This window comes from Toxoplasma gondii, chromosome XII (assembly GCF_000006565.2).
Source record: "Toxoplasma gondii ME49 chromosome XII, whole genome shotgun sequence".
NCBI classification, from domain to species: Eukaryota; Apicomplexa; class Conoidasida; order Eucoccidiorida; family Sarcocystidae; genus Toxoplasma; species Toxoplasma gondii.
The window spans coordinates 6,307,106-6,330,704 of record NC_031480.1 but is presented as its reverse complement, the minus strand read 5'-3'; the positions used below and the strand labels follow the sequence as shown (position 1 = coordinate 6,330,704).

Below are 23,599 nucleotides of genomic sequence, written 5' to 3'. Positions count from 1 at the left end.
AAAAAGAGAAAACTACGCAGCTGGTCGACGGCGACAATCTCCCTGATTTCACTAGACTGTTGAGCACAGCCGAAAGGCTTTGTTCTTCACGAACAGCTGAGTGGATTCTTCTTGGCAATGTTTCTGAGATGATTTTGGGACTGCTCAAGACGCTGGTCGCGTCGCTGGTTCCGCACACAGACGAGTGGCACCGGCGGTCATGAAGCATTTTGTTTGGTGTCGTTGCTTGCAATTCCATTTGCAACGCTCGCACATAGTCGCCCTCAGCGTTTCTCTGGCTGACTCTCCGTTTCCGCAGTCGTCGTGCACCTATCTACGTAGCTAGACTTTCGTTCGGAACTCGAAGGGGACGGAAGTCTTCCAACTCTCGACTTCTCCTGATTGATCACTCTGGTGGCTTCTAAACAGTGTCTGAAGATCGTCCGCAGAAAGCGTGGAGGTCTCGGTCGATGCCTCATGACGGCGCGTCCTGAAGGGAATCCAAAAGGCTTCACCGGCGCGTTCGGAAGTGTTTGCGAGGCGGCGGTGTACGTACAGCTGTCAAACTTGGCTTTCTTCTCTCAGAAGCTGAGCATTACACACTTTTGTTGCAGCGCTTGGGCTCTTGCAGGAACCACAAGTTCCGTTCAAGTCGATTGATGCCATTTCTGTTTTCTGAGAGCCGGAGCTGTCGGTTGATGTCAACCGCGCGAAGACAGATCGCACACCCTAACCGGCCAGCGGTGTGCATGCAGAACGCCACGGAGAAAAGGCACTTGTCTCTCTGACTCCCGATTGAAAAAACACGCAGCAAGAGCGAACTATCTTTTTGATCAAAGGGCTTCTCTCGCGACGAGGATGCTCCTTCTGTGCGCGAGGAGACGCGGTGGGAGGCGCCGCGTCGTCTGCAGTGTCTCTACACACACGAGCCGCTTCGCAACGCAGTCGCATCGTGAGAAAAGCAGGACTTCCTTGGTTCTATCTGGCGGACGTGAGAAACGCGACTTCGTCTTTGTGGAGAGCAAAGCAAAAAATCTGCAGTCGCATTTCCGCATGCCTCCGAGAGCGAAGAAGAGGAGGATTTTTCGGTAAAGGCGGGCAGGAGAGAGACAGCAGTTTCTCCTTTGTCTTGACGCGAGGAGGGGAGCTCACCGGTCGTCTCCCGAGAAAACTCGTGACATTGCATTTTCCTGATGCCTTTCTGCCCAATTGACAGTGTCTGCTTTTTCCTCGTGAGACGCGTGTTTTCTTTGCCTCTCCCTATTCGCTTTGGGCTCCTCTTTTCCTCCGGTTTTCTGTCTGTTGCTGAAACATAGCTCGCTGGCGGTCCACGGACTTCCTCTGAAGTGGAAGAAAACTGTGAGTTCAACTGAATTTCGCTCTCCGTTTTTCTCCCTCATCCTTTGCCAGTTCGTTGTCTCTCTCTTCTTTTTCACCTTCGAAAACTGCTTTCGCCCTCCTCTTCCGTCTTCCCCGTCTTCTGCTTGCGTCTCCTCAGAGGCCCGCTGCGCCTTCACTCCCCTCCCTTCGTTCCCCTGTCTCCCCGACCGTGAAGTCTTTGATTTCTTTTCGCTTCCTTCTCCTTACAAATGTCACATTGCCTTGACTGTGTGTGTCGGTTTTCTCCTTCGCTCCTTTCTTTCTCGGTGCATTTTTCTCTATCTTTCTCTGACTTTCCAGATGGCTTCTGCTTTGCGCAGCGCGTTTGACGAGCTGCTTTCTCAGGGGGAGTTCGCCTTCGAGGATACACCTCAGGAGACCGCGCGGCGTTCGCTTGTTCCTCAGAGAGGCGAAGTTTGCAACGGAGGGTCCTTGGCTGTCCAGGAAGACACCTGCAGTCCTCGTCTTTTTGCAGAAGACGAGGGCGCTGGGTGGACAGATGAAGTTCGCGACAGAGGAAGACAAAGAAGTCCGCGACGCCTCCAGCCTGCCTCGCCGTTTCCTCCCGCGCAAGCGCCTTGCCGCGACACGCTTGGGGCTTCGGGTGTGCGTACACCCAACGCGGAAGCAAATGAAGCGCGCGGCGCCGCTTCCAGGAAGCGCGAGAGACTCCACGAGATGTCGGCTTCTTCCTCGAGAGACGAATTCGAAGAGGACGTGGACGGAGGAAGAGCGCCTCGAGGCGAACAACGCAGACGGCCTCTCGAGAAAGCTGAGGGTCGAGCAACCGAAGGGAGGCCGTCCTCCATCGGAGTCTCTTCGCCTGCCGACCGGGGCGCGTTCCTCAGAGGAAGGCGGCATTCCTCTCAAAGAGAATGGGGAGAAGCGACGCAGAGGACAGGCAGCGGGGATGACAGAGAAAACGAAGAGGAAGGAGACAGGGGCCAGGACGATGTTCTGCGGATTCTTGTCGCGACCGACACGCACCTCGGCTACAAGGCAGACGACAGCGAGCGCGGAGGAGACAGTTTTGAAACGTTTCAAGAGATTCTGGAAATTGGAAGAAATCTGAAAGTCGACTTCCTTCTCCATGGCGGCGACTTGTTCGATGAGAATCGGCCGTCTCGAGCGACGTTGTCAGTCCCGTCACTGTCTGTTCCTTGTCCTTCTTTCAGTAGAGAAGCGTTCGTCAGTAACTTGTTAGGTGGACATCCTGTTCCACGGCCCTTTTCTCTGCTGTTTCTGCGTCGCTTAGTTTTCTACCTTTCGCTCCACGCTGTGTGCTTGACTTTGTGTTTTCCTTCGTGGTTTTCCATGCGCCTCGTCCCTCTCGAGACTCCACCGTCACAGCGGGAAGTCTTGTTTCTGTCTCGCGACTTCTCTGTGTCGTCTTCTCTTTCTGTCTCTCTGTCTGTCTTGTCAACTGGCAATGCTGTTCTCTTCACTAGACAATACCTCTCTCGCCGCTGCATTTGGGAGCCTGGAAGTCCCCGTAGGAATCCGGACAAACTGCGAGAACAGCGCGAAGCTTTTTTTTCCTCGTTCTCTTCTTTGTCTCCTTGGTCGCCCCGATCTCGGTTATCAGATGTCCTGTATCTCGTCAAGCTCTTCCACCACGTTTGTCTCCTGTCTCTGCTCTATCTCCTTTTCCTCTTCTCTCACTTCCATCCTCTCTTTCTCCGTCGCGCCGTCTACCTCCTCATGTGTCAAATGTTCCTCGTTTATCTGCCCAATCTGCTTTATGTCGCCTTCTCTCCTCCACTTTTTCTCTGCCTAGTCTACCTCCTCCACGCCGTCTACCTGTTCTGTCTCCTCTGTCTCTTCTGTCTCCTCTGTTGCTTCTCCCCTGCATCCTGTGTATCTCTGTCACCTCCTCCCCCTCTTGTCTCTCTCTCCGTTTTTTCCATCTTCTCTCTCAGTGTCGGTGTTTCTCTCAGATACCGTACATTTTGCCTGCTGAGGAAGTTCTGTTTCGGCGACGGCGCAGTCAGTTTCGAGGTGCTGGAAGGTGCCGCCGAGAGCAGAGGGCGTGGAGAACAGAGTCCACGAGACAGCGAGAGAGAGCTCGGGGAGAAACGCGGCAAGAAAGTCGACGGCTTCCGATTCGGACTCAACTACCTGGATGAAAACATCAATGTCTGCATGCCGATCTTCGCCATGCACGGAAACCATGGTGAGAAAAGGGCGCTTCGCTCTCTCGCGCTCGCCTGGACGTACCCCCGAGAAACATGCCTCTCTTTTTGCCTTTGGCGAGCACTTGTGCCAGTGGACGAGTCGAAGGTTTCCACGCTTCTTCGTTGACGAGGGATGTGTGCCGGTCACGCCGAAGGCCTTTCGCGAGTTATAAAGGTTCCAACTCTTTTCTGTCATTTTTCTCCTGTGAAAACGACTCAGAACAGCGCGGCGGCGCCGCGTTTCTCCCGCGCTCTGTGGTTTTCACCCTTCGCGTTTCTGCGGTATCGCGGACAGTCTCCTTTCTCTCTTTGTTCCAGATTCCCTTCCCTGTTTTCTGCGGTTTCTGTCACTTCCTCTCCGCACTCTGATGTTTGCTGGACAAGCATTACTAGATTTACTAGATTCATTGAAGCGACAAAAGGATATCTCAGTTTCCAATCGGTCGGTTTCCCTGCTTCTCTGCTCTCGCGCTTCGTCTGGCGCTCACGTGCTCGAGCCGTAGTCTCTTCTTTCCTCGCCCTCAGAGTTCCTCAACCGCTTCCCGGTGCTGCGTCTCTGTTGTTTTCGTTTTCGTCTCTCGTTGCACACAGACGACCCGGGGGAACAATCCCACCTGTCGCCTCTCGATTTGCTGGAAGCGGCGCATCTGGTAAGCACCCGTTTTCTGTTGCTTCGGCGTTCCGTTTCGAGAAATACACTCCCTTTCCCTTCTAAAGTTTCCATCCGAAGTCTTCGTGACATATCCCGCACTGCTCTCTGCAATGTCTTCGGGGATTCGCGCCTGCGAGCCTAAGTCTGCACTACCTCTGTCTCCTCTGACCGGACCTGCAAGACTCGTAGATGCACCTGCTGCGCCCTCGCTCAAGTCTAAAAACTGACCTGTCCTCCCCGGACGCTCCACTGCTCCGGGTGGAACGCCTCGGACGCGGCCTCAGGTGTGTTCGAAACGCGCGGTCATCATTTCTGGCGTCGCCTCCTCCATCTGCGAGCCTGTCACCTTTGCTTTCCGGGTGCCGTCGTCTTCCCACCAACGCGTTTCCTTTCATGCATGCACGCGTTTCTCCCTGGCGTCTGCGTCGCCCACTCACGGGGTGTGTTTCGTGACAGGTCACGTTATCTGCGAGAGGTGACTGTGCCTAGGAGGGATGTACTCTTGCTTTGCATTTCTAGCGGCTCAGCGTAGATCGACGGCGCAAACTGTCGGTTTTCATCCATTTCATTTGGAGGCAGAAGCCTGGGGAAATCGCTCTGCCTATGGCTCTTCGGTTCTTTCTCTGGACCTCGGAGAAATCCTCGCACGCGGAGTTCTGAACTGCCAGGCGTACGTACAGCCCAGAGTTCTCGGTGTCTCACCGGCTGGGCTTTCAAGCCGTTTGTGTATTCTTGAAGTGTCGAGTTTATATCCAGGACAACCTCGGATAAGACAAGGTCGCACGAGGCGCAGAAGGTTGTTTGCCTCGTTCGCATTTCTTCTCGATTTTCCCCGTTTAGCGTTCCCAATCCACTGGTGGTGCGACCGTTTCGCTGTCAGTCAGTGGTCAACTTGTCGCTGCGTTTTCGCAGATCAACTACTTCGGGCGGTGTGACGCTACAGACGAAGTGACCATTAAACCGATTCTCATCAAAAAAGGCCAAACCAAGGTATCTGTCCTCGCTTTCACTTTCCGAGTATTTCTACGGCTTCTCAGACTTCCGTCGCTGCGGGGACATATGTGCTTGAGTTTCGTCACGCTGGCTTCTCTAATGGAAAATGAAGTTTTTCTCTGTGCCGGCCGGCCGGACTGTCGCCTGAGTTTCGAGTGCACAGTCGCGCGTTCCTCTCACCTTCTTCCTTCTTTTCTTTTCGCCTCTAATATACTGGTGCGACGGCGTGCTCTGTGCGCCTTTCCCTCGAGCCCGATTTGCCTCTTTCCTCTGGCTCTCAACTTCGCCTGTCTCTCTCTTCTCGTCTCTCTCTCGCTGTCTTCTTCCTTGCGAGTCGCCTGCTCTTCGTTCAAGTCAAAGCATTACGTTACCTGTACGGAGGTGCAACGGCGACAGCGTTTTTAGCCTGTCGGCCGCAGTGGTGGCAGCTGCGGACGCTTCGACTCCGCACGACGAGCAGTGTACGTACACCTGGAGAGATGTGTTTTCTTTTCGCGCATGCAGTGGAATATTGACTATCAAGTGCATGCCGAGATTCTGCCAGTCTCAGCAAAGCGCTCACGTGAAACTCCGTTCTGAGAAGCATAGTGGCATTTGCGTTTCTGTCCCCGAAGTTTCAACACATCTCCTGAGGCTCGAAGTCTTCGCGAATCTGCGCAGGTTGCAATTTACGGTGTGGGGTGGATTCGAGACGCCAGACTGCATCGAGCCTTCAACAACGGAAAGGTCAGGAAAGAAGAAACTGGGGAAGGAAGAGATGCATGGGGAACAGAAGAAATAGAAGAGACCAGCAAGAAGCGAGGAGGGAAGGCCGGGGAAGAGAGAAAGCATCGTCGACGCAAGAGGATCGAAAGAGAGGAACAGTGAAGAACACAGGAACGGAGGAGTAGGAGAGAAACGAGTAGCGGAAACGAGAAGAGCAGAGAAAGAGGAGTGAAAAGAAATGGTAGCGAAAGTTTTGCCGATGTAAAGGAACACATTCTGTCGCCTCTCGCTGTGCTGTTGTTCCGTTTCGTCTTCACATGTCGAAAAGCAGAAGTTTCCTGTCGAGTTTTGATAACCCCAGTTTCGGTGTTTTCTCACCGAACGATTCCTTTGTCAAGCTCTCTGCACCTGGGATCTGTCGATTCTCTTCTCTGCTCCCTCAGGCAGGAGTTGCCGTATCTCTCGTCTCTCGTTTCCTCTCTGTCTCTTCTCTCTCTCCCCTTTCTCTCGGAGTCCTCTCTCCCGTCGCTCCTATGTAGCCTTTCCCCCAGAAGCTCCGGGCTCGTGTTCACTTCGCGTTCCGTCGTTTCCGTCCGCCTCTCCAGGTTCGCTTTCTGGTGCCTTCTGCATCCGCCGGCGAGGACTCGGTCGACGACTGGTTTAACATCATGGTGGTGCACCAAAACATGTGAGAGGAAGCAAGCAGTCGCTAGAGCCTTCCGCGACGTGGAGACATCGCATGTCGAAAGGGTGACGCAGCCGTGGATGGCCAGCTGGAAGACAGTGCAGAGGAAGCTTTAGACGAGATCGCGACGAATGCACAGTACTCTTTCTGAGTCGAACGAGACGCCGAGGGGAAGACGAGAAGCGTTACGTCGTGTCGCGTCTTCTTTCTGTTTCCACGGGTTGCCGGAAGCTTACCTCTGATTCCTCGGAGACCCCCTTCGAGGCTTCTCCTTCATCTTTTCGCGCATTTGTTCTTACTCCCCGGACATCGCTTCTCTCGCGCGTCCTGCCGTTCTCTTCTCTTTTTGGTTTGTTTTTCGTTCTTTTACCGTTCTCTCTTCTCTTGCGCTCTTCGTCTCTCAGGTACAAGGGAGCCTTTGGAGGCCAGCCTGCGAAGAACTGCATCCACGAACAAATGCTTCCAGATTTTCTGGACCTCGCCATTTGGGTAAGGCATTCTGAGAACAAAGTCTTCTTTCAGAGGTTTCTCAAACGAGCTCGTATTCTTCCTCCAGTTCCCAGCTTTCGGTCTGCTCGCGCGCCCCGCTTTCCAGAGAGAGAGCAAATTCAGCTACGACTGGGCGCCTCGTTTCGAGCGTCGATCTTGAAGTTCCTTTAACACGCATGCCGTCTCTTCAAGTCGTCCCCGCGTTTTTTTTTGCTGTGACTCGCGAGTTTTTGCTCTACCGTTGTTTCTTGAAAGTCCGAGGCCGACGCTTCTGTCGCTTCCGGATTCCTTCGCATGCACATGCGATCCACCCGTGGCTCGGCTGTCCCTTCGTTTGGAGCGTCTGTACACCTACAAGAGAGTCACTCCGAGTTTGTGACTCTCTCACTCGTGCACTGCGTCCGCAGTTTTTGTACCAAGTCCAGGGGAAAGCCTTCACGTTCGTGTTTGGAGAAACGCGTATCTTCCGCCGTTCGTTTGGGCTGTCCACGCACTGCGTCGCATGCGTTTAGAAAGCGGGTGCACGAGGAGCGCCCTCTGTCTTTGCTCCTCGTTTCGTCCTCCCGAGACATCTGTCAAGGCTTTTGGGAGACGAAAAGGAGTCTCTCGGACCTCTGGTCAGCCTCTGTTTCGCCGGGGCGCGGCACCGTCTCGGTCGCTTTTCGCAGATGTCTGGGTTGTGTCCTCGCTTCTTTCGAAGGCGTCCTTTTTTTACGGTTTTTTCTGCTTTTTTTTTCTCGCGTTCCTCCAAGGGTCACGAACACGACTGCCACCTCGACTTGCGTGACGCGCCGCAAGGCACCTTTCGAGTTCTCCAGCCGGGGTCGTCGATCGCGACTTCTCTCGTTGCCGGCGAAGCGTTGCCCAAGCACGTATTTCTCTTGGAAATTCGGTACGCGAGGAAACAAATGTATAGACAGTCGGTCGGAAACCAGCTCAACCTCCCCACATGCACATCGACCTTCAAACCCGCAGCAGCTACCCATGTGCGTTCGTCTCTACCTGTGTTCATCATTTAGCCATTTGGGTCTGCGTAGACGTCTTCACCAGAGACGCGTCCACGCTGATGGGGAGTTCGCTTCGCGCTGTTGTCGGGGAGGGGGGGGGAGCACAGTCTTCACGAGAAGCAGTGGCGAGTCCTTCTTCTTTCGACGCGCAAGCACTCGACGTTTTCTTCTGCTACGAAGACGCATGCATTCGTGTCGGAAGTTCCGCGTTTCGTCTCTCTCTCTCATGTTCGCATCGCCAGACTCAGGATCTTTTCTCGATCAAAAGAACTGCAGAACAACGTGCAGTCCTCTCACACTTTTGTGGCCGTTTTGGTGTCTTAGCTTCCTTTTCTGTCGACGGCTTCTCCTCCTTCCTTGCCGCTTCCACTCTTCTGCGTTCTGTTTTCGATGTTACAGACGGATGCTCAGGACGTCTGACATCCGTGTATGTGGGACTTTCGTCTTAGAAGCAGCTCTTTGTTCGATCTATCCAACTCGATACTGCCGTCCTCTAGTCACCCGGCTCGTCACTTGCCTTCTCAGAATCTGTTTTCGCCTTCTCTCTTTCTGCCTCCGGTGTCCATACACAATCGCGGAGAGACTTGCGCTTCATTCTGACTGGGCCTTTTTTCTCTGCGTTCTCCGCGTTTCTTTCTCCTGCGCGCGGGTGTCCAAGCAGAGGCGAGAATTACCGAGTGACTCCGCAGCGACTCCGGACAGTTCGTCCACTCCTTTTCGAGGACGTAGCCCTCTCAGACTTGCTCCACTCGCGGCCGCCGCTCGCGCCTGCGCTCTCGGGCGTACGGACTCCCCAGTCGCGAGTGTCGAACAGCGGAGCGGGGCGGAACCTGCAAACGGCTCAGCCTGCAGAAGATCGAGACGTTTGGCAGCTTCTCACCGATGCGGTTGAGGAACTTCTTTCTCGCTTCGCTCGTGAAAACCCAGAGAGTGAGCAAGACGGAGAACAAGGAGAAGCAAGTGTTGGAGGTGGAGCACGACAGCGGAAGGGAGGTCGATCGAACGGTGGAGGGAGCAGGGAGACGAAGGCCGAAGAAGAAGAAGAAGCGTTCGAACTCTTTTGTAATTACTCCACGAAGGAGAAGAAGAAACTTCCCTTGGTTCGTCTCCGAGTTGAACATTCCGGATTTTCCACCATCAGCACCTCGCGCTTCGGCGCCCAGTTTGTCGGCCGAGTCGCCAACCCGGGCGACCTCCTCCATTTTTACCGGAAACGGGCATCCGCGAATCACGCGTGAGTCGCGAACTTTTCAGTTGCGTTTTTATCCTTCTAGGCGCTTCTTTCCTTGCGTTGTGTTCCTCCCTATTCTTCTCCAGTGTTCGCTCGTTCATCCGCGCTTTTCTTGACGTTCTTTCCTCGCCATCTGCTCTCGTTCTCAGTTTACCTTCTCCCCGTTCCGACTCCTTTGTTTTCCACTCCTCCCCGGTCGCCTGTTCGACCTTCCTGTCTCTTTCTGCTTGCGACTTCTAGCCTCCCCACGGATCTCCCTCTTCCTTTGACCCAGTCCTTTTTTTGGCGCTCCACATCCCTCTCTCACCTCTTCACTTTCAACCTTCCTCACGTTGCTTCGTGTTGGCCGCGCAAACGCTTGCGGTCGACCTCAGGTGTCTCGTTTGTCGTCGCCCCCTTTTACGACTCCTAGCGTCCACGTTTCGCGTTTTCCGTGAACAGTCAGTTACGAGACCTCCCTTTCCTCGTTCCTCTCTCGCGGGCAAGTTCTTGCCTTGTTTTCGTCTTCGTGTGTTTGCCTGGTTCCCGTGTCTTTGTCAAAAAAAGTCTGGAGAAAAAGCCGAAGCCCCAGAAGACTTTTTTTCGATTCTTGGAGTAGCCGAGACGAAAGGGCGCATTTCAGTAGCTGGGCTTTCGTGCTTGGCTTTTTTGAATCGTCTCTGTCACTGCGTTTCTCTCTCCGGCATCTCTTTTTTACTCGCGCCTTCGGTGTACTATCGCGTGTGCCTCTCCGTGAGCCTCTCTGCGTTTCCCTCTCCTTTCTGTGCCTTCCGTTGGACCGTTTTTCCCCCCCCTTGTCGACGTGCCTTTCTCTCTCTGTTCTTCAGTCCAGGAGAGAAGCCGAGCCAGAGACTACCCGATTTAGAAATCGAAGAAATTGCTGGCAACGAAACGTCGGAGATTCGAGACATTGTGAGCTTTTCTTAACGTTCCACGGCTCTCTCTTCTCAAAACAACGCAAAAGTCGCTGTTCTTCTCTCTGAGCCTCAGCTCTTCTGCAGACGTCCTTTTCGCTGGGATTTGTTGCCGCATTCTTCTGGCGGTGTCTCCTGTCTTCTTGGCTCTTCCCCAAATTTTCAGAGCGAGTCTGGCCTCCCCAGGTTCTTCTGCGTGTCGTCAACCCCTGACGCGTCGCGAGAAGCTTCTCTCCTAAGGCCTTTGGCCGGTTGTGCTCCGCTCTTGTCTTCTCTTCTCGCTTCTTCTCTCGTTTGATCCGTGTCTCGCTGTTTTTTCGCCTGCCTTGGGTCTTGTTGTCTCTCCCGTTCCTTGTCCGTGTCTCTGGGGTGGAAGTTCCTGTGGGGAGTGTTGCAGAGAGGCGGATGCCGACGGCAGCAGGGCGAAGAAGTAGAGAGAGACTGACGACTGCCACCGTCGTTTTTCACAGGACCTTCGTCAGCCCGGCCTGTGAAGGAGGCAATGCCAGATCTGTCTTCCTCTCGTTTTTCGACATTTCGTTTTTCGTAGATCTTCCACTTCCTCGAGGAAACAAACACCCTTGACTTGCTACCCGAACCGGATTTCAATGTGGCTGTCCAGGATTTCGTTGTGAAAATGGTAGGCTGAGAAAGATCCGTTTCTCTGTCTCCACCGCTTCAACTCCTTGGTTTAGGTTCACGCCGTCTCGCCCTCGTTCTCTGCGGTTTCGTCTTCGCAGGCGTCTCGCCTTTCTCCCCCATCTGGTCTATTCCGGATCTCGTTTCCGTTTCCTCTTGCTTCTCGACTTTTCTTCTTCTCTGTGGGTGTCCTCCCTTCTCTTTCTGCTCGTGTTTAGCTTTCTTCCTCCTCGTCGTCTCTGCTTGTCTGCATCCAGCAGTTCGTCGGCCTTCCCTGTCGTGGTTTCTCTTCTCTTTGGAGGGTCGGCTTCTTTGCTTCTTTGTTCAGTTGCCGTCGCTTCTGTCCTGGTCGACTGCGCGTCTTCTCTAACCACCCTCGTCATCTCAGCTGCCTCATTCTCGAAATGGACTTTTGGGGCTACGTTCGACGCTTGTCTCTTCGTCTGTCTCTCTCCCTCTAGTCTCCAACGTCTTTTTCTCCGTTCCTCGGCACCATCTTGTTCTTCTTCGATCTCTGTTCCTTGTTCGATCTCTCGTCTGTCTGGCTTCTGTCTCCTATCTTCTTCGATCTGTGTTCTGTTTCTCTTCGTCATTTCCTGCCTCCTCTCCCCTGCCCTTTTTTGTTGACTTCCCTGTAAACCATGTGTGTCATTCAGGATACCAATGCCATTGCGGCTTTCATCGATCGCAACGTGCAGGCCGCGAGGCGAGAAGCGAAGATGAAACTGCGAGACGTTGCGCCAGACGCCTCAAAAGACGTGGAACCTGCAGATGTGCATGCACTCATTGTGGTACGAAATTTGCTACTTCTCGCCGTTCTCGTGTCTCACCGAGTTTTCCCTGGACTCACACACCCAAGTGTTTCGCCCTCTTGCCTCGGCGGCCTTCGTGCCACAGACTTCAGAAAAAGTAACGAGTATCCCCCACAAGAGTCACGGCGATCTGCTTCGAAAAGTCTCCGAATATATGCCGAACCCCGGGTGCGCGGTTTCGTAAAAACGCTGAGGCGCAGGATCCGCGGACCCACGACGGGCTGTAGCGGGGCGGCGGCAACTGCTCGATATGGTGTCTCCTTTGTGGGGATTCGTCTCCACGAAGTGGAACTGTTTTTCATTGCTGACATTTCAGGAACGGACTCGAAGCATCCGGGAGAAGCGGATTCTCCATGGTTTTCCGGACGACGAAGAACTTCTTGAGAGGGAGAGCAGTGCGCAGAATCAAGAGCCTCGCCAACGCGTACGTGCTCCCCGGCTCTGACGAGACAGGAGGAAGTATCCTGCGAGAAAGAAGTGTCTGTTCTTGCTTGCGTTTGAAGGAGAAGAGAACAAGACAGCCTTCGTTGATAGATGGTTTCTGCTGAATTTTCAAGGAGGAAACCGGTTCGGTCAACACAAGTCGCTTTCTGCGCTCGTGTCTCCTCTCCTTCCACCGTTCTCTCGCGCCCCGTCTCTTCTGCGTACCTGACAGTTCTCGCGTGTCTCGGCTCCTGTGAACGAGCTGCCTAGAACTGAACTGCGTTTTTCCTCAGAGCACCCGTCAGGCGGGAGAAGCTGCACGAGAAGAGGAAGACGACTTTGCTGCAGACACTCTCGACACCAGACATCTCCCTGAACGAAACGCAAGGCGCCATGACGGTACGTTCCTCTCTAGGCGGGAATGGACACTGAATGTGTATCTCCAGAGATAACTGTACACAGGTAGAGATGTACTTGGAAAGATAGAGATCGGTCGAAGTAGAGGGAAGTGTAGGTAAATACACACAGAGGCCTGGTTATGCATTTCCAAGGTCTCTTTCCGTCGGTCGTCCTTCACCATACTGGGTCGGTTTCCTGCCCGCAGGCCCTCTGCATCCTTCTCCACTCCTCTCTCCTCTGTTTCGTCTCTCTCTCATCTGTTTCGTTTATCTCCTTTGTTTCCACTTCGGTGTTTCATTAAGTAAGCGTGGTGTCTCTCTTTGGTTTTGTTTTTCGCTCTTTTCTTAGGCGAGACCGGTTTCTCTGACGACCACGAGTGGCAGGCGAGAGAGACGGATTCTGACTTCTCAGACGAGGCTGGGATTGCCTCTCGCGGCGGAAGAGGAAGTGGATCGCAGTGGACGAGAAGAGGCCTCTCAACTCGTGGGGAGCAGACGCGCGGCGGGAAAGGCTTGTCTCTCGCAGCGAGTCATCCCAGGGAGGAGACTTCTGTAGAAGCTTCATGCCCTCAGCGCGGGCGGCGAGGCCGCGGCCGAGGCCACAACGCCGAAAATCCAAGACGAGTGCGCGCTGGAAAGGCACAAAGTCGAGGTGACAGCGAAGACGACAGAGGCGCCCCTGGAGTGAGGAGAAAGGGACGAGTTTCAGGCTCGGGCTTTCGCGAAGAACAAGAAGACAGAAACGGAGAGGCAGACGGAAACCAGGTAGAGGAAGAGTGGAGATAACATAAGTGCCTGTATGTTTCGTCTCGTCAACAGCGACCGAGCGTCCAGGACGTCTGCCTTAATGGACGCTCGAAGGACAAAGCCGAGGGAAAACAGAGTCCTGAGGATCGGAAATCTGGACCTTCCTTTCACGCAAAGGGTAGTGTAACCGGGTCCGCCTCTCCACACGCTGCTCTCCAGTGCACGTTTTTTCCCATGCATGTCTATCTTTTCTGCAATGTTTTTCGCTTGTTTGTCTTTGCCAGAGTCTCGCAAGGAGTTCGAGGTCAAGCCTGCGCGGTAGCAGCGACCGTGAGAAGCCGATGAGTCAGCTGTCTGTGAAGAGGAAAGGAGCCTTTGGTGGCCTGTCTTCAGAGCCGAAACGACAACAAGCAGATCTCCGGGCGTTTTTCCGACATTCCCAAGTCGTAGGTGTCTTCTTTGGGAGTGCGAGAGTTCCGGTGCTGTTTTCTCTGCACTCAGACAGTAGTCTCCACTGCGTGTAGAGGGCCTCACATCCATTTTGGGGAACCCACGACTTCAGAGTTTCCCCCAGTTGACGCCGCTGGGGACTTAAGGGATGTAAAGGTGCTCGAGATGTACCGCTGGCCACTTTGATTCTCCTCAAAGATCATTCTGCTTCTGGATCGTGGGTCATTGTGCTGAGACACTGTCTGCCGCCTTGTAGGGTGGCAGTTGCAAAGGATGATCCAGCTCTGACCTTCCTGTTCACAACGCCGATATATACAGATTGGAATAAAGAAGCGACCATGTCCTCCGTACGGAGGACGATCGTGAAGCAGGGCGTGCGTACTCGTCGCCCTCAAGCTCTCAAAGCGTGAGGAGACAGGGGCATGCAGCAAACGAAGCAGAGGTTTTACTGGGACGAAACTGTGCATCATGAATCAACCCTGAAAGCGTCTGGATGCGTCAGCGTCGCAAGAAAAGTCGTATGTCTTGTTTTTTATCAAGACTTCCGTGGTGACGCCTCGGAGGTGATGTCGGCAACATGAAGCTCCGTCGATTCCCTAGAGTCGTGTGAAAAGCCTCACGGGGAGACAAAACCGACGGAGTGTATTCTCCAAGTCGGACTGCTTGTTCAGATCTTGAAGATCTGTATGTACGGGCTTTGTCCATTTTTCTTCTTATTTAGGTTTCTTCTCCAGCTTCTGCTCAACCCCGTGGCCCGCATGCAAACTCCGGGGGTGGCACCTCGCTCTCCCGCGTGCATGCAACGGCTTCTGAGGGGGGGGGAAACGAGGAAGAGACTCCGAATCCCCGGGTTGTTTCCTCTCGTCCTGGAGCAGAAACTGCTCTGTCTCATGGAGTGGGTGCGTGTAGAGAGCTGACAAGCGTGTTTCCGGAAAGAGAAGGACGAGAAATGAAACGCGGTGACGGAAATCGAACTGCGATGGCTGGAGGCTACTCTGTGGGGACTCAAGAATTCACACGCAAGAGGCGAAGCAGCGTTGTGTCTGAGGAAGAGTGCCGACGAAAGGAGGAAGAAAGCATGATGGATGATGAAGAGGAAGACGATGTCATTCTTTCATCTCTCGGCAGAGCCGCGGTAAGGAAGAACGAAGTGCCGGCAAATGGAGGAAAGATTGCACATTATAGGAGGAAAGGAAAATGAAGAAAAGAAGGGGACAAGGAAGGAGGAACGGCAGGCGAGATCAAGAGAAAGAAGGCTGAGGCAACTCCGGGGGTGTCAGGGCTCGTGGGGGTTTACTTCCGCTGTTGTACTCGCAAGTACGAGCACAAATCGCGCATTTCTCTCGATGTTCTGTGTGAATCTTTCCTTAGTGTTTGGTGGTAGCAAGCTTTAGTCCGTTTAGTTCGCTTGTTTTTCTTTCTCAGGTTCGACAGGTCTCTTGTTAGACTCGTTCTGCTGTGTCGACATCACACGATCGAATCGTAAACGCTTCTCTAGTTGCACACTTCTCGTCCGCGTCCAGAAGCGTACATCACCACAGGCCCTGAGCGACCGTGTGGAACCTCTAAAAGAAACGAGCCAATGTTTTTTTGTTCTCTGCATGCGTTGCTGCGCGGTGTGTGTTTTTGTTTTCTTTGTTTCAGGACTCGGCGTTCCGTAGAGGCGCGGACTGCATTTCTTCCTCGTGGTCTCGGCGACGCTAAGGAGCTTCCCTGCGTCTTTTTCCGGTCTTTTGGAGCTTTACAGAGTGTTGCACGGGCCACAGTTGTCGCACATTGCTTTTTTCAGTGGTCACAAATTGTGTCAATCGATTTTTATAGAGACTGTGCTGAGCCGATTTGTCATTACCTTTTCATATGGTACTTCTGAAGCCTATGGGCGATAGACCGTGCACGGATCTATAGAAGTCGAGACACTAATTTCACAGGATTCAGGAAAGCAAAGAGTTCTGTCGATAGCAGCATACGGCAACAGCAAGGCGTTGTGAATGCGCTTTCTTCTCGAGATTTTGTAACGCTGTCTGCAAGGTCGGTGTTGCTCCACGTGCTATTCTGGTGCTCACTCTCAGGCACACTTTCTGAAAGAGCCGATGGAGGAAAGGACACTAAAAAATATCTCACGATACCATTCGATCAAGAAGAAATATTAATAAAATTGGGCGAACGAACGTGTCAGGAGGTGAATGCCTCACGGACCCTTGATGCTGACATTCACTTTTGGGGTGGCACTTCACGAGGGGGACTTCGTGCACGAACTTGCTGGCAGACTGCGAATCGCACAGTCGAAGATCCACGCCCCTAGGAAAATTTTCGCTGTCGTCTCCACAAACAGCTGATAAATCTTCCTGCCTAAGAGATGCTGACTTCTAGGACTATAGTCCTAATCGAACTAGGATCTGAGCAGGCGTTTTCTTTCGCGAAAAGCGGATATCCAGTTACTGTAACAGGTGGAAGGCCATTCTCCGGGCGTTTTTCGCCGCGTTCAAGATTTGCCTTGAACACGCCTTGCGCTTTTAGCGTGGAAAGACCAACCACACTGGTACAAGCTCCGTGCTTGCCGCGATGTCGAACCCCATTGGTATCGGCAAATCTGGGTCCTGTGGTAAGCCCTGCTATGAAACGAGCGTCAACTCAGGGTTCCTGCTGCCAAGGGCGTTTCGATGTGTTTTACTCAGCAGGGTACTCTTGTATCGATACGAAGTTGTATCGAGACAGCGATATTTTTTGTGCGCTCTTGAAGCGGGGATTGAAGAAGTTCCATTCAGCTTACCAACTCACCTTTATAAAAACGTCATCACAAATCCTAGTCCTCTGTAGACGCATGTGTCTAGGGATGTCTGCGCCTTCGCAAAGGTGACATAGAACAAAACTCAAGTCACATCATCAGTCACGGGTTGTATATCAGATTTTCAAAATTCACCAATTCGATGGCAACTGCCAACGAACAGTCATTTAAATTATTTTCATGTACCGAGGGGTGCCTGCCCACATTTCACAACAGGCGCCAGTGCACCCTTCCCACACACAACTAGAATGTGGACAATAGCGTTGCTCTTACGAAGAGCACGGAAACTGAGATTGATCCAATTCCCCCAGCGAAAACCCATGCAGCAGAGTGCGCGACGATGGTCAAGTATGTCGCGTTCTTTGTGTCTGTTTCAGAAAGCCTCCTCGCCTGTGCGTCTTCTTTTGCCGTGACCTCAGATTCCAGGCTACCGTCGTTGGGCGTGCCTCCTGTTATCCCAGAATTGTCATTGTTTTCCTGATTGCCGTCTGGGCCGGAAACGGTGTTGCCAGGCGTATCATGAGGGGGCAGAGGGTCTCCGTGGTTTGACTGCAACTGCAGGTGTTGGGGACTCCTAGCACCTGGCGCGGCTTGCCCATTCAGTTGATTTTCTGTTGGCTGACTTGTTCCGTCGTCCTTTTCTTCGGGATTTTTGTGGGAGCCATTTACCTGATTAATGTTTGAACTGTCGGACGGAGTCTGGGGAGCGCCGGGTGACTGAACCTCTGGTGCATCTCCACTGGAAGGTTTCGACTCATCCTTTGAGGTTTGTGTCGATCTTGTTGTTGTAGCGATGGCTGCATTCGATCCAGAAGCCAACAATGGCTTGAGTCTCACTCAGAAACTCACAGACTCGTTCAAATACTCTGCAGGAGGATTCGTCAACGTGAAGTTCGCAGCCGTCTCCGAAGGGGCTGCTTCTGTCTTCGGGACAGTATAGACAGTACGAACCCATAATGGCGCCGTGTAGTCAGGAAATGCTTCTTTGTACTGGATCTCCGTCGTAAAGTCGCATTTTCCATTCACGAATGCGTACGCGGCGGAATACGACTCAGAAGAAGCAACGTCAGCGTCAGTGCGGGATCCCTGAGAAGCATCAACCGAGTCAGTGATCGCCTGGGGCATGTAGACGGCTTTCCCTGTCTCGTCGATGACACGGAGGATCTGAGACGGCTGGAGAAAAAAAACTTCCTCGACATCCTGAGGAAGTCCGCCTTTGGAGATCGTGACCGTGATGTTCGCATCACCTGTCACTATTCCACTTGTGTCAGACGAGATGTAAGGCAGGAGTCCACTGGAGAGGATTGTGAGTCGAAGAGCTCTGATTGTCACCGATTCCCTGTTTACAACGCAGCGGCGTAAGGAAAGAACTAGGCACATGCAGAGGGCTGGATTGTGCAAACGGGTTTTGGAGTATGTATCCCGAGGAAAATTCCTGTCACGTTTTTGACCCGTTGAAAAGATCATACAACGAAGGGCAGACGCAAGGTCTTTAATAGAAAGGGTGCTTAACACACAAGCATTTAACACGAAAGGAATATAACACACACAGTCGCCAACTGTGTCGGAATCTCACAGCTACGGGGAATGACACCTTCGGCGCCTGCTGAGTGGGATTCGCGTAATGGTATCGAGAACAATGAGCGCGTTGCACTCTAGAGAGTGGAGTTTCTAAAGAGATGACAGACCAACATGCAAACATTCAGGTCTACATGTTGAATGCTCAATGTGGTTGAAGTGCATTTGCTTCTTAATGCCTTTCTCACCCCCGAAGATAGTTACTTCATTCGGTGGCAGATGTCGCGCCTCCTCAGTCCGGCTGCACACAGCTGCGCATGTACTGCCGCATAGGAGAGCGCGGCATGATGGCATGCTTTGCAGGGGTTCGATAGAATCCCAAGCAGCTAAACGTTTGCTGCAGTCATTAATCCTAAAACCTCTACTGGTCGTGACATGGGGTCGTAGCTGTGTTGGGCTCCTGGTGATCATCCCACTATCGAGTGGAGAGGGGTGCTTTTCAATGCCAGTCTCGAATGGTGGGGGGTTCTTTCTCAGAGGACCGCTTCTACACACCTCTCAGCACGAAATCATCAGCTGTTCATGTGCCGCCGCATTCATCCGTAATAAACGGCTTCTCTCGCGACCTTGGACACGGCAGTACTCGAGCGTTGTGCATTCATATGAATCGTCATTGGAAAAACGTCATTACAACCCGTAATTCTCCTGCGCTAGACACGTCGCTTCGGGATGACACTGTTTCCTCAAAGTTGACATTGGCAGAAACAAAGTTGAGTAACACGATCAAACGCCAAAGCATTATACTCTGAACACTCATTCATTCCCTCGTAACTCTCAACGGCGCATAATCTCGTTGTTTTTGCTTTCTGGGCTGCCTGAGGTCACTTCTGGTCTGCCATCAATGTGCTGCTGCGCCACACATCTACAATGTGGAGAACAGTGCAGCTGCACAGGAAAGAACGAAAGCCGGGATTGCTGCCCGCCCACCTGCAAGACCCCACGCAGCAGAGTGTATGACGATGGTCAGGTGTGCACTTTCCGGAGTGACTGTGTCAGAAAGCCTCCTCGTGTGTGCCTTCTCGATTTCAGCCGGATCCTTAGAATCAACGTGTTCTTCCTGGAGTATGTTTCTGTGTCCCCCCTGCAAACTCGTCTCTGCAGATTCAGGGTGGTCGTCGTTGCCCAGCTTTCCCCCTTGTACCTCATCGTTTACCATGCTCCCTCCCTTACTGGCTGCCTCAGAGGCTGCTTCCTCTTCAGCGTTATGTGCGACGTCGTCGCCCTTGCGTCTGTCCTGCTCCACATGCAAATGCTCCCCAGGACCTGTCGCGGCGACTTCACTGTCGCGTACACTTTTTTCGTCACCACCTTGCTTATGGTATTTGCTTCCACTAATGCTATAGCCGCGATCGTCGTCCGCAGGGTGGGCTGCTCTGTCAGAGGGTGATTCGCTAGCATAGGGATGTCTTGTGGTTGATGGCTTTGTAGCAGCAGGTTTTACGGGGACTGGTTGTTTTGGTGCTACTCCAGACTTTCCGTTGTCCTCCTCTGTTTTTCTCTTGGGAGATGCCGTGCCGTCGTGTGGGGTAAGAGGGCCCGGCGTGTCTGGGGATTGCCCCGGTTCCTTTTGTAGGGGAACCACTGGACCCGTCGGACCGGGTCCACCCTTCGGTCCATGTATCTCCTTATTCACTTTGTCATCTTTTCCAAGATCAGGTTTCCCTTCGGGAACTGATTCATGACCAGTTCCTGAATCACCATAATGTTGCGATGTATTCTGTTCTGCTGCAGGCACTGATAGCGTGGCGCTGGTGGACTGTGGCGCCGCGCCTGATGGCTCCGTCGGCTTTGTCACTGCAGGCGATGACGATGTTGATCCAGAAGCCAAGCGTGTCTTGAAAATCACGCAGAAACTCACCACCTCACTCAAATACTCTTTAGGAGGATTCGTGAATGTGTAGTTGACAACCGCGCTCGACGACGTTTCTGGTGTCATCGACGCATCAGAGGTAACACGAACCCACAATGGCGCTGTGTACCCGGCAAATGTGTCTTTGTACTTGATTGTCTCCCTGAAGTCGCATTTTCCGTTCACGAATGCGTACGCGTCACCATAGGTTTGTGTTGAAACCGCGTCAGAGGCTTTGAGCGTCTCTTTAGAGGGATCCACAGAAGAAGAGTCAGAGTCAGCGGTCGCCTGGGGCATATAGACGGCTTCACCTGTCTCGTCGATGACACGAAGAATCCCAGACGGCCGGAGGGAGAAGACTTCCTGACGATCGGCTGGAAGTCCTTCTTTGGGAATTGTGACGGTGAAATCCGGAGCAGCGGAGGTCAGCCCACTTGATTTAGATGCGGTGCGCGGTATGAAGACTCCCAGGAGGATGGTGAGCCAAAAGCCTCTGAGTGCAACAGCCTTCATGCTGACAACTCCGGGGACGACGAGAACAACGGCATTTGCAGAAGGCAGGAGCACCCGATCTGGTTTCAGCGTCTGCTCCCGGAGAATGACTAGTGGAGCGTTTTCATGTCATTAAACAATTGCTCTCCAGAAAAAGGGTCGCAGGTGGGTCGAAATATCGCAGAGAGTACAGATGACCGCGCCTTCGCTCCCACCGACGTGCACTCAGCAGAAGTTTGCTGAGTCGATTTCGATGACAGAGAGAGAGGGGACAATGAGTTCCTTTGATCCGAAAAAGTACAAGTGTTGATATCGCAGATGATCGCATGGAGGACACACTGATCTCTACTTTTGACCGAAAAGTCAAAGCGGCTGAAGTTCAACCTTACTTTTTTGTCTTTCTCACCCAACCTGAACGTCACTTAAGTAGACGGAAGCTGGCGCTGCCCCACCAGACCAGCTGCACACGAATACGCACGTCCCGTCGCCGCACGGGAGAGCAACATGGCTGCGTGTCTACGTAGATTTCGACAGATTCTCTTGTGGTCACTGGTTCCCCCTAGTGGGCGGCCTACGTGCCAGAAGGCAGTCGATTTGATGTCACATGCAGGGATACCGTTGTTTGTGCTTTGGGTAAAGGAGCTCCTTTCTAGCGAAGGCGACATTCCTTTCCACGTATCTTCGCAATAAGTCTGTCAGCACAGAATCGGCAACTACTGATGTCTCATCAACACGAGCGTATGAGCCAGAAGTAACTGATATCCATACGAAAAGCATCTTTTCGACCCCGAACAGGAGCGTGAAGAAGGCAGATGCGTTTCAGTGCCTTCACAAAGAATGGGTCTACCGTGTTGGCAACAGTCGTCCGTTCGTGATAAGTTTTGCCTTGAAGCTGACATGAAGCTACAAAAACAGGTACCTTATCAGTCACCAGTTGTAACTACAAGCCATTCATTCCGCGGCACCTGCCAACGATGCAACATTATAGCCTTTTTCATTGTATAGCATTCTTCGTTGGCGCTCCAAAACCGGCATCACTGTGTGCGGCACACATTACTAGACTGTGAACGACAGGGCAGCTGTAATGAACAGCACATAAACCGAGATTGCTCCCACTCTGCCTACCAAGCCCCACGCAGAAGAATGTACGACGATAGTCAAGTATGCCTCTTTCGTAGTGCTTGTTCCAGACAGCCGCCTCACGGGCGCCTTTTCATCTGCTGTAGGGGTCCCAGAAGCAAGAGCACCTTTGTTGCTCTGTTTTCCCTCCTGCTGCTCAGCACTTTCTACGTTCTCCACTTTTCCGAGTGCCTCAGTAGCAGCTGTGTCTTTCGGCCCACTGACGACGTCTTCGTGTCCGTGTTCGTCTTGCTCTGCAGTAAAAGATCCCCCAGACCCACGTCCGGCGAGCTCACTCTCATGTTCATTTGCTTTCTCATTTTGTGGCTTGGAGTCTTCGAATTCAGTAACCTTGTTATCGTGGACACCATCCTGGAGATGGCCTGGCTTGCTAGACGGTGTCACGCTATTCTGGGAAGGTTCTGTGTTTGTAGGCTCTGACACTGTAGGTTCACCTCTGATTGTGTTTTCGGGTGATGTAACCGAACCTCCCATGCTCTCTTCGTTTTGTATTGTGGGAGGTGTCGTGGTGCCATCTGCTTTACCAGTCCCTGACGAGTCTGTGGACTGCCCTGACGCCCCAGGTGACGTCAACCCCGAACTCGGGGTGGTGGGCACAGTAACTGTTCCGCTTGTTCCGCTGTGTGATTGGGGCTCTTCTCCTTCATCAGGGTTTTCTTCTGGAGCCTCATCACCAGTGTCTTGATCATCGGATGATTGTGGGGGAGTCGGAGGGGAATCAGGATTCACTGGTGTTGACGCGGGAGGTTTTGACACGTCTTCTAATGACGTCGTCGCAGTGGTTGATGTAGTGGTAGGCGAGCTTGTTCCTGAAGCTAGGGATGTCTTGAATCTCACGCAGAAACTCACAGACTGGCTCAAATACGCTGCAGGAGGGTTCGTCAATGTGTAAGTCACAACCGCCGCCGACGAGGATCCTCTCGCCTCCGGTGCACCCGAAGCAGTACGAACCCACAATGGCGTCGCGTACCCGAGAAACGCTTCCTTGTACTCGATCTCCTTTTTGAAGTCGCACTCCCCATTGACGAATGCGTACGCGGTGCTGTAGATTTCTGTCGAAGGAGCTTCCGGGGTAGCGCGGGTTTCCTGAGAAGACCTTTCAGACTCAGTGTTCTTCTGGGGCATGTAGACGGCTTTGGTCGTTTCGTCAATGACACGAAGGATCTGAGACGGCTGGAGAAAAAAGACTTCCTCGACATCCTGAGGAAGTCCGCCTTTGGGGATCGTGACCGTGAAATCCGGATTTGTGGTCATCGTTGGTTCAGTTATCTCGGATGCGATGCAAGGCAGCATTCCGCCTATGAGGACGGTGAGCCAGATGGCTCGGAGCACAACGGATTCCATACTGGCAACGCAGCGTTCGATGTGTTGAGGAATAGTATCTGGCGAGGGAAGGAGCCCTCGAGTTGATTTCCTGGTCTGGTACCAGGATATTCGTCGTGGAAGTTTCTGGAGATTTGAACAAGTGGCCCAATTCAGGGGCTAATTACTTGAAATACGACCGTAACTGCGTCAGAATGTCGCAGGGCGAACACGTGACTGCAGGCAGCTTCGCTACCCCGAACGTGCCGGTCAGCCGAGACTTCCGGGGTCAGTTTGGCGGAACAGGAGGGCACCGAATGGGCGAGTGCTTTATGTCTTAATGAATGGGACAACTACGGACAAACGCGACCGAATCAAAAATAAGCCAACTTGGCTTCTGCAAAAAAATCAAGCGGGTGGAGATTAACCAAGTGACAGTTCACGCTCTTACCTCGTCGTTGCAAATGAGGGTCACTTGAGCTGGCGCACGTCACCGCTCCCACGGAACCCCGATAAATGCGGCTTCGCCCGCGTTGCAACCACGAAGCGGCGAGGGTTATTTTGGTTTTGCGGCATTTCGAAAAACTAAATGTGGCTCGTTGCAGTAGACAGTGCTTCCATCGTTCCACATACAAAGCAATACTTCTGCCACAAAGGGTGCCAGGCGTGTCTGCGGTCCCTGTAAAAATATCTCCGACTAACGAAACCGCTGCGTTTTCCGCGGGCCGTTGAGACACACACCAAACCAGCACCTAATACACCTGCCTGGAGTCAT

The 23,599-nt window shown here is 52.9% G+C and overlaps 4 protein-coding genes across 4 annotated transcripts; 1 reads left to right on the top strand and 3 right to left on the bottom strand.

Moving 5' to 3' along the window:
• The first annotated feature begins 1,018 nt into the window (after positions 1-1,018).
• TGME49_278060 (Mre11 DNA-binding domain-containing protein) lies at positions 1,019-15,663 on the top strand. The gene is made up of 18 exons (XM_018781788.1): positions 1,019-2,495; positions 3,297-3,532; positions 4,125-4,183; positions 5,098-5,175; positions 5,839-5,904; positions 6,489-6,571; positions 6,973-7,057; positions 7,810-7,949; positions 8,726-9,298; positions 10,123-10,207; positions 10,760-10,849; positions 11,505-11,639; positions 11,977-12,084; positions 12,377-12,482; positions 12,831-13,246; positions 13,513-13,674; positions 14,400-14,813; positions 15,323-15,663. The coding sequence occupies exons 1-18, from the start codon at positions 1,660-1,662 to the stop codon at positions 15,380-15,382; spliced, it is 3,732 nt and encodes a 1,243-aa protein (XP_018635147.1). The 5' UTR covers positions 1,019-1,659; the 3' UTR covers positions 15,383-15,663.
• Positions 15,664-17,300: 1,637 nt separating this feature from the next.
• TGME49_278070 (Toxoplasma gondii family A protein) lies at positions 17,301-17,930 on the bottom strand (the record flags this gene model as incomplete). The annotated part of the gene is made up of 1 exon (XM_018781789.1): positions 17,301-17,930. One exon carries the CDS (start codon positions 17,928-17,930, stop codon positions 17,301-17,303), a length of 630 nt encoding a protein of 209 aa, XP_018635146.1.
• Positions 17,931-18,625: 695 nt separating this feature from the next.
• On the bottom strand, positions 18,626-21,130 carry TGME49_278080 (Toxoplasma gondii family A protein). The gene has a single exon (XM_002370470.2). The coding sequence runs from the start codon at positions 20,401-20,403 to the stop codon at positions 18,904-18,906; it is 1,500 nt and encodes a 499-aa protein (XP_002370511.1). The 5' UTR covers positions 20,404-21,130; the 3' UTR covers positions 18,626-18,903.
• TGME49_278090 (Toxoplasma gondii family A protein) lies at positions 21,050-23,505 on the bottom strand. Its single transcript, XM_002370471.2, has one exon. It carries the CDS (start codon positions 22,864-22,866, stop codon positions 21,439-21,441), a length of 1,428 nt encoding a protein of 475 aa, XP_002370512.1. The 5' UTR covers positions 22,867-23,505; the 3' UTR covers positions 21,050-21,438.
• Between the last annotated feature and the right edge of the window lie 94 nt (positions 23,506-23,599).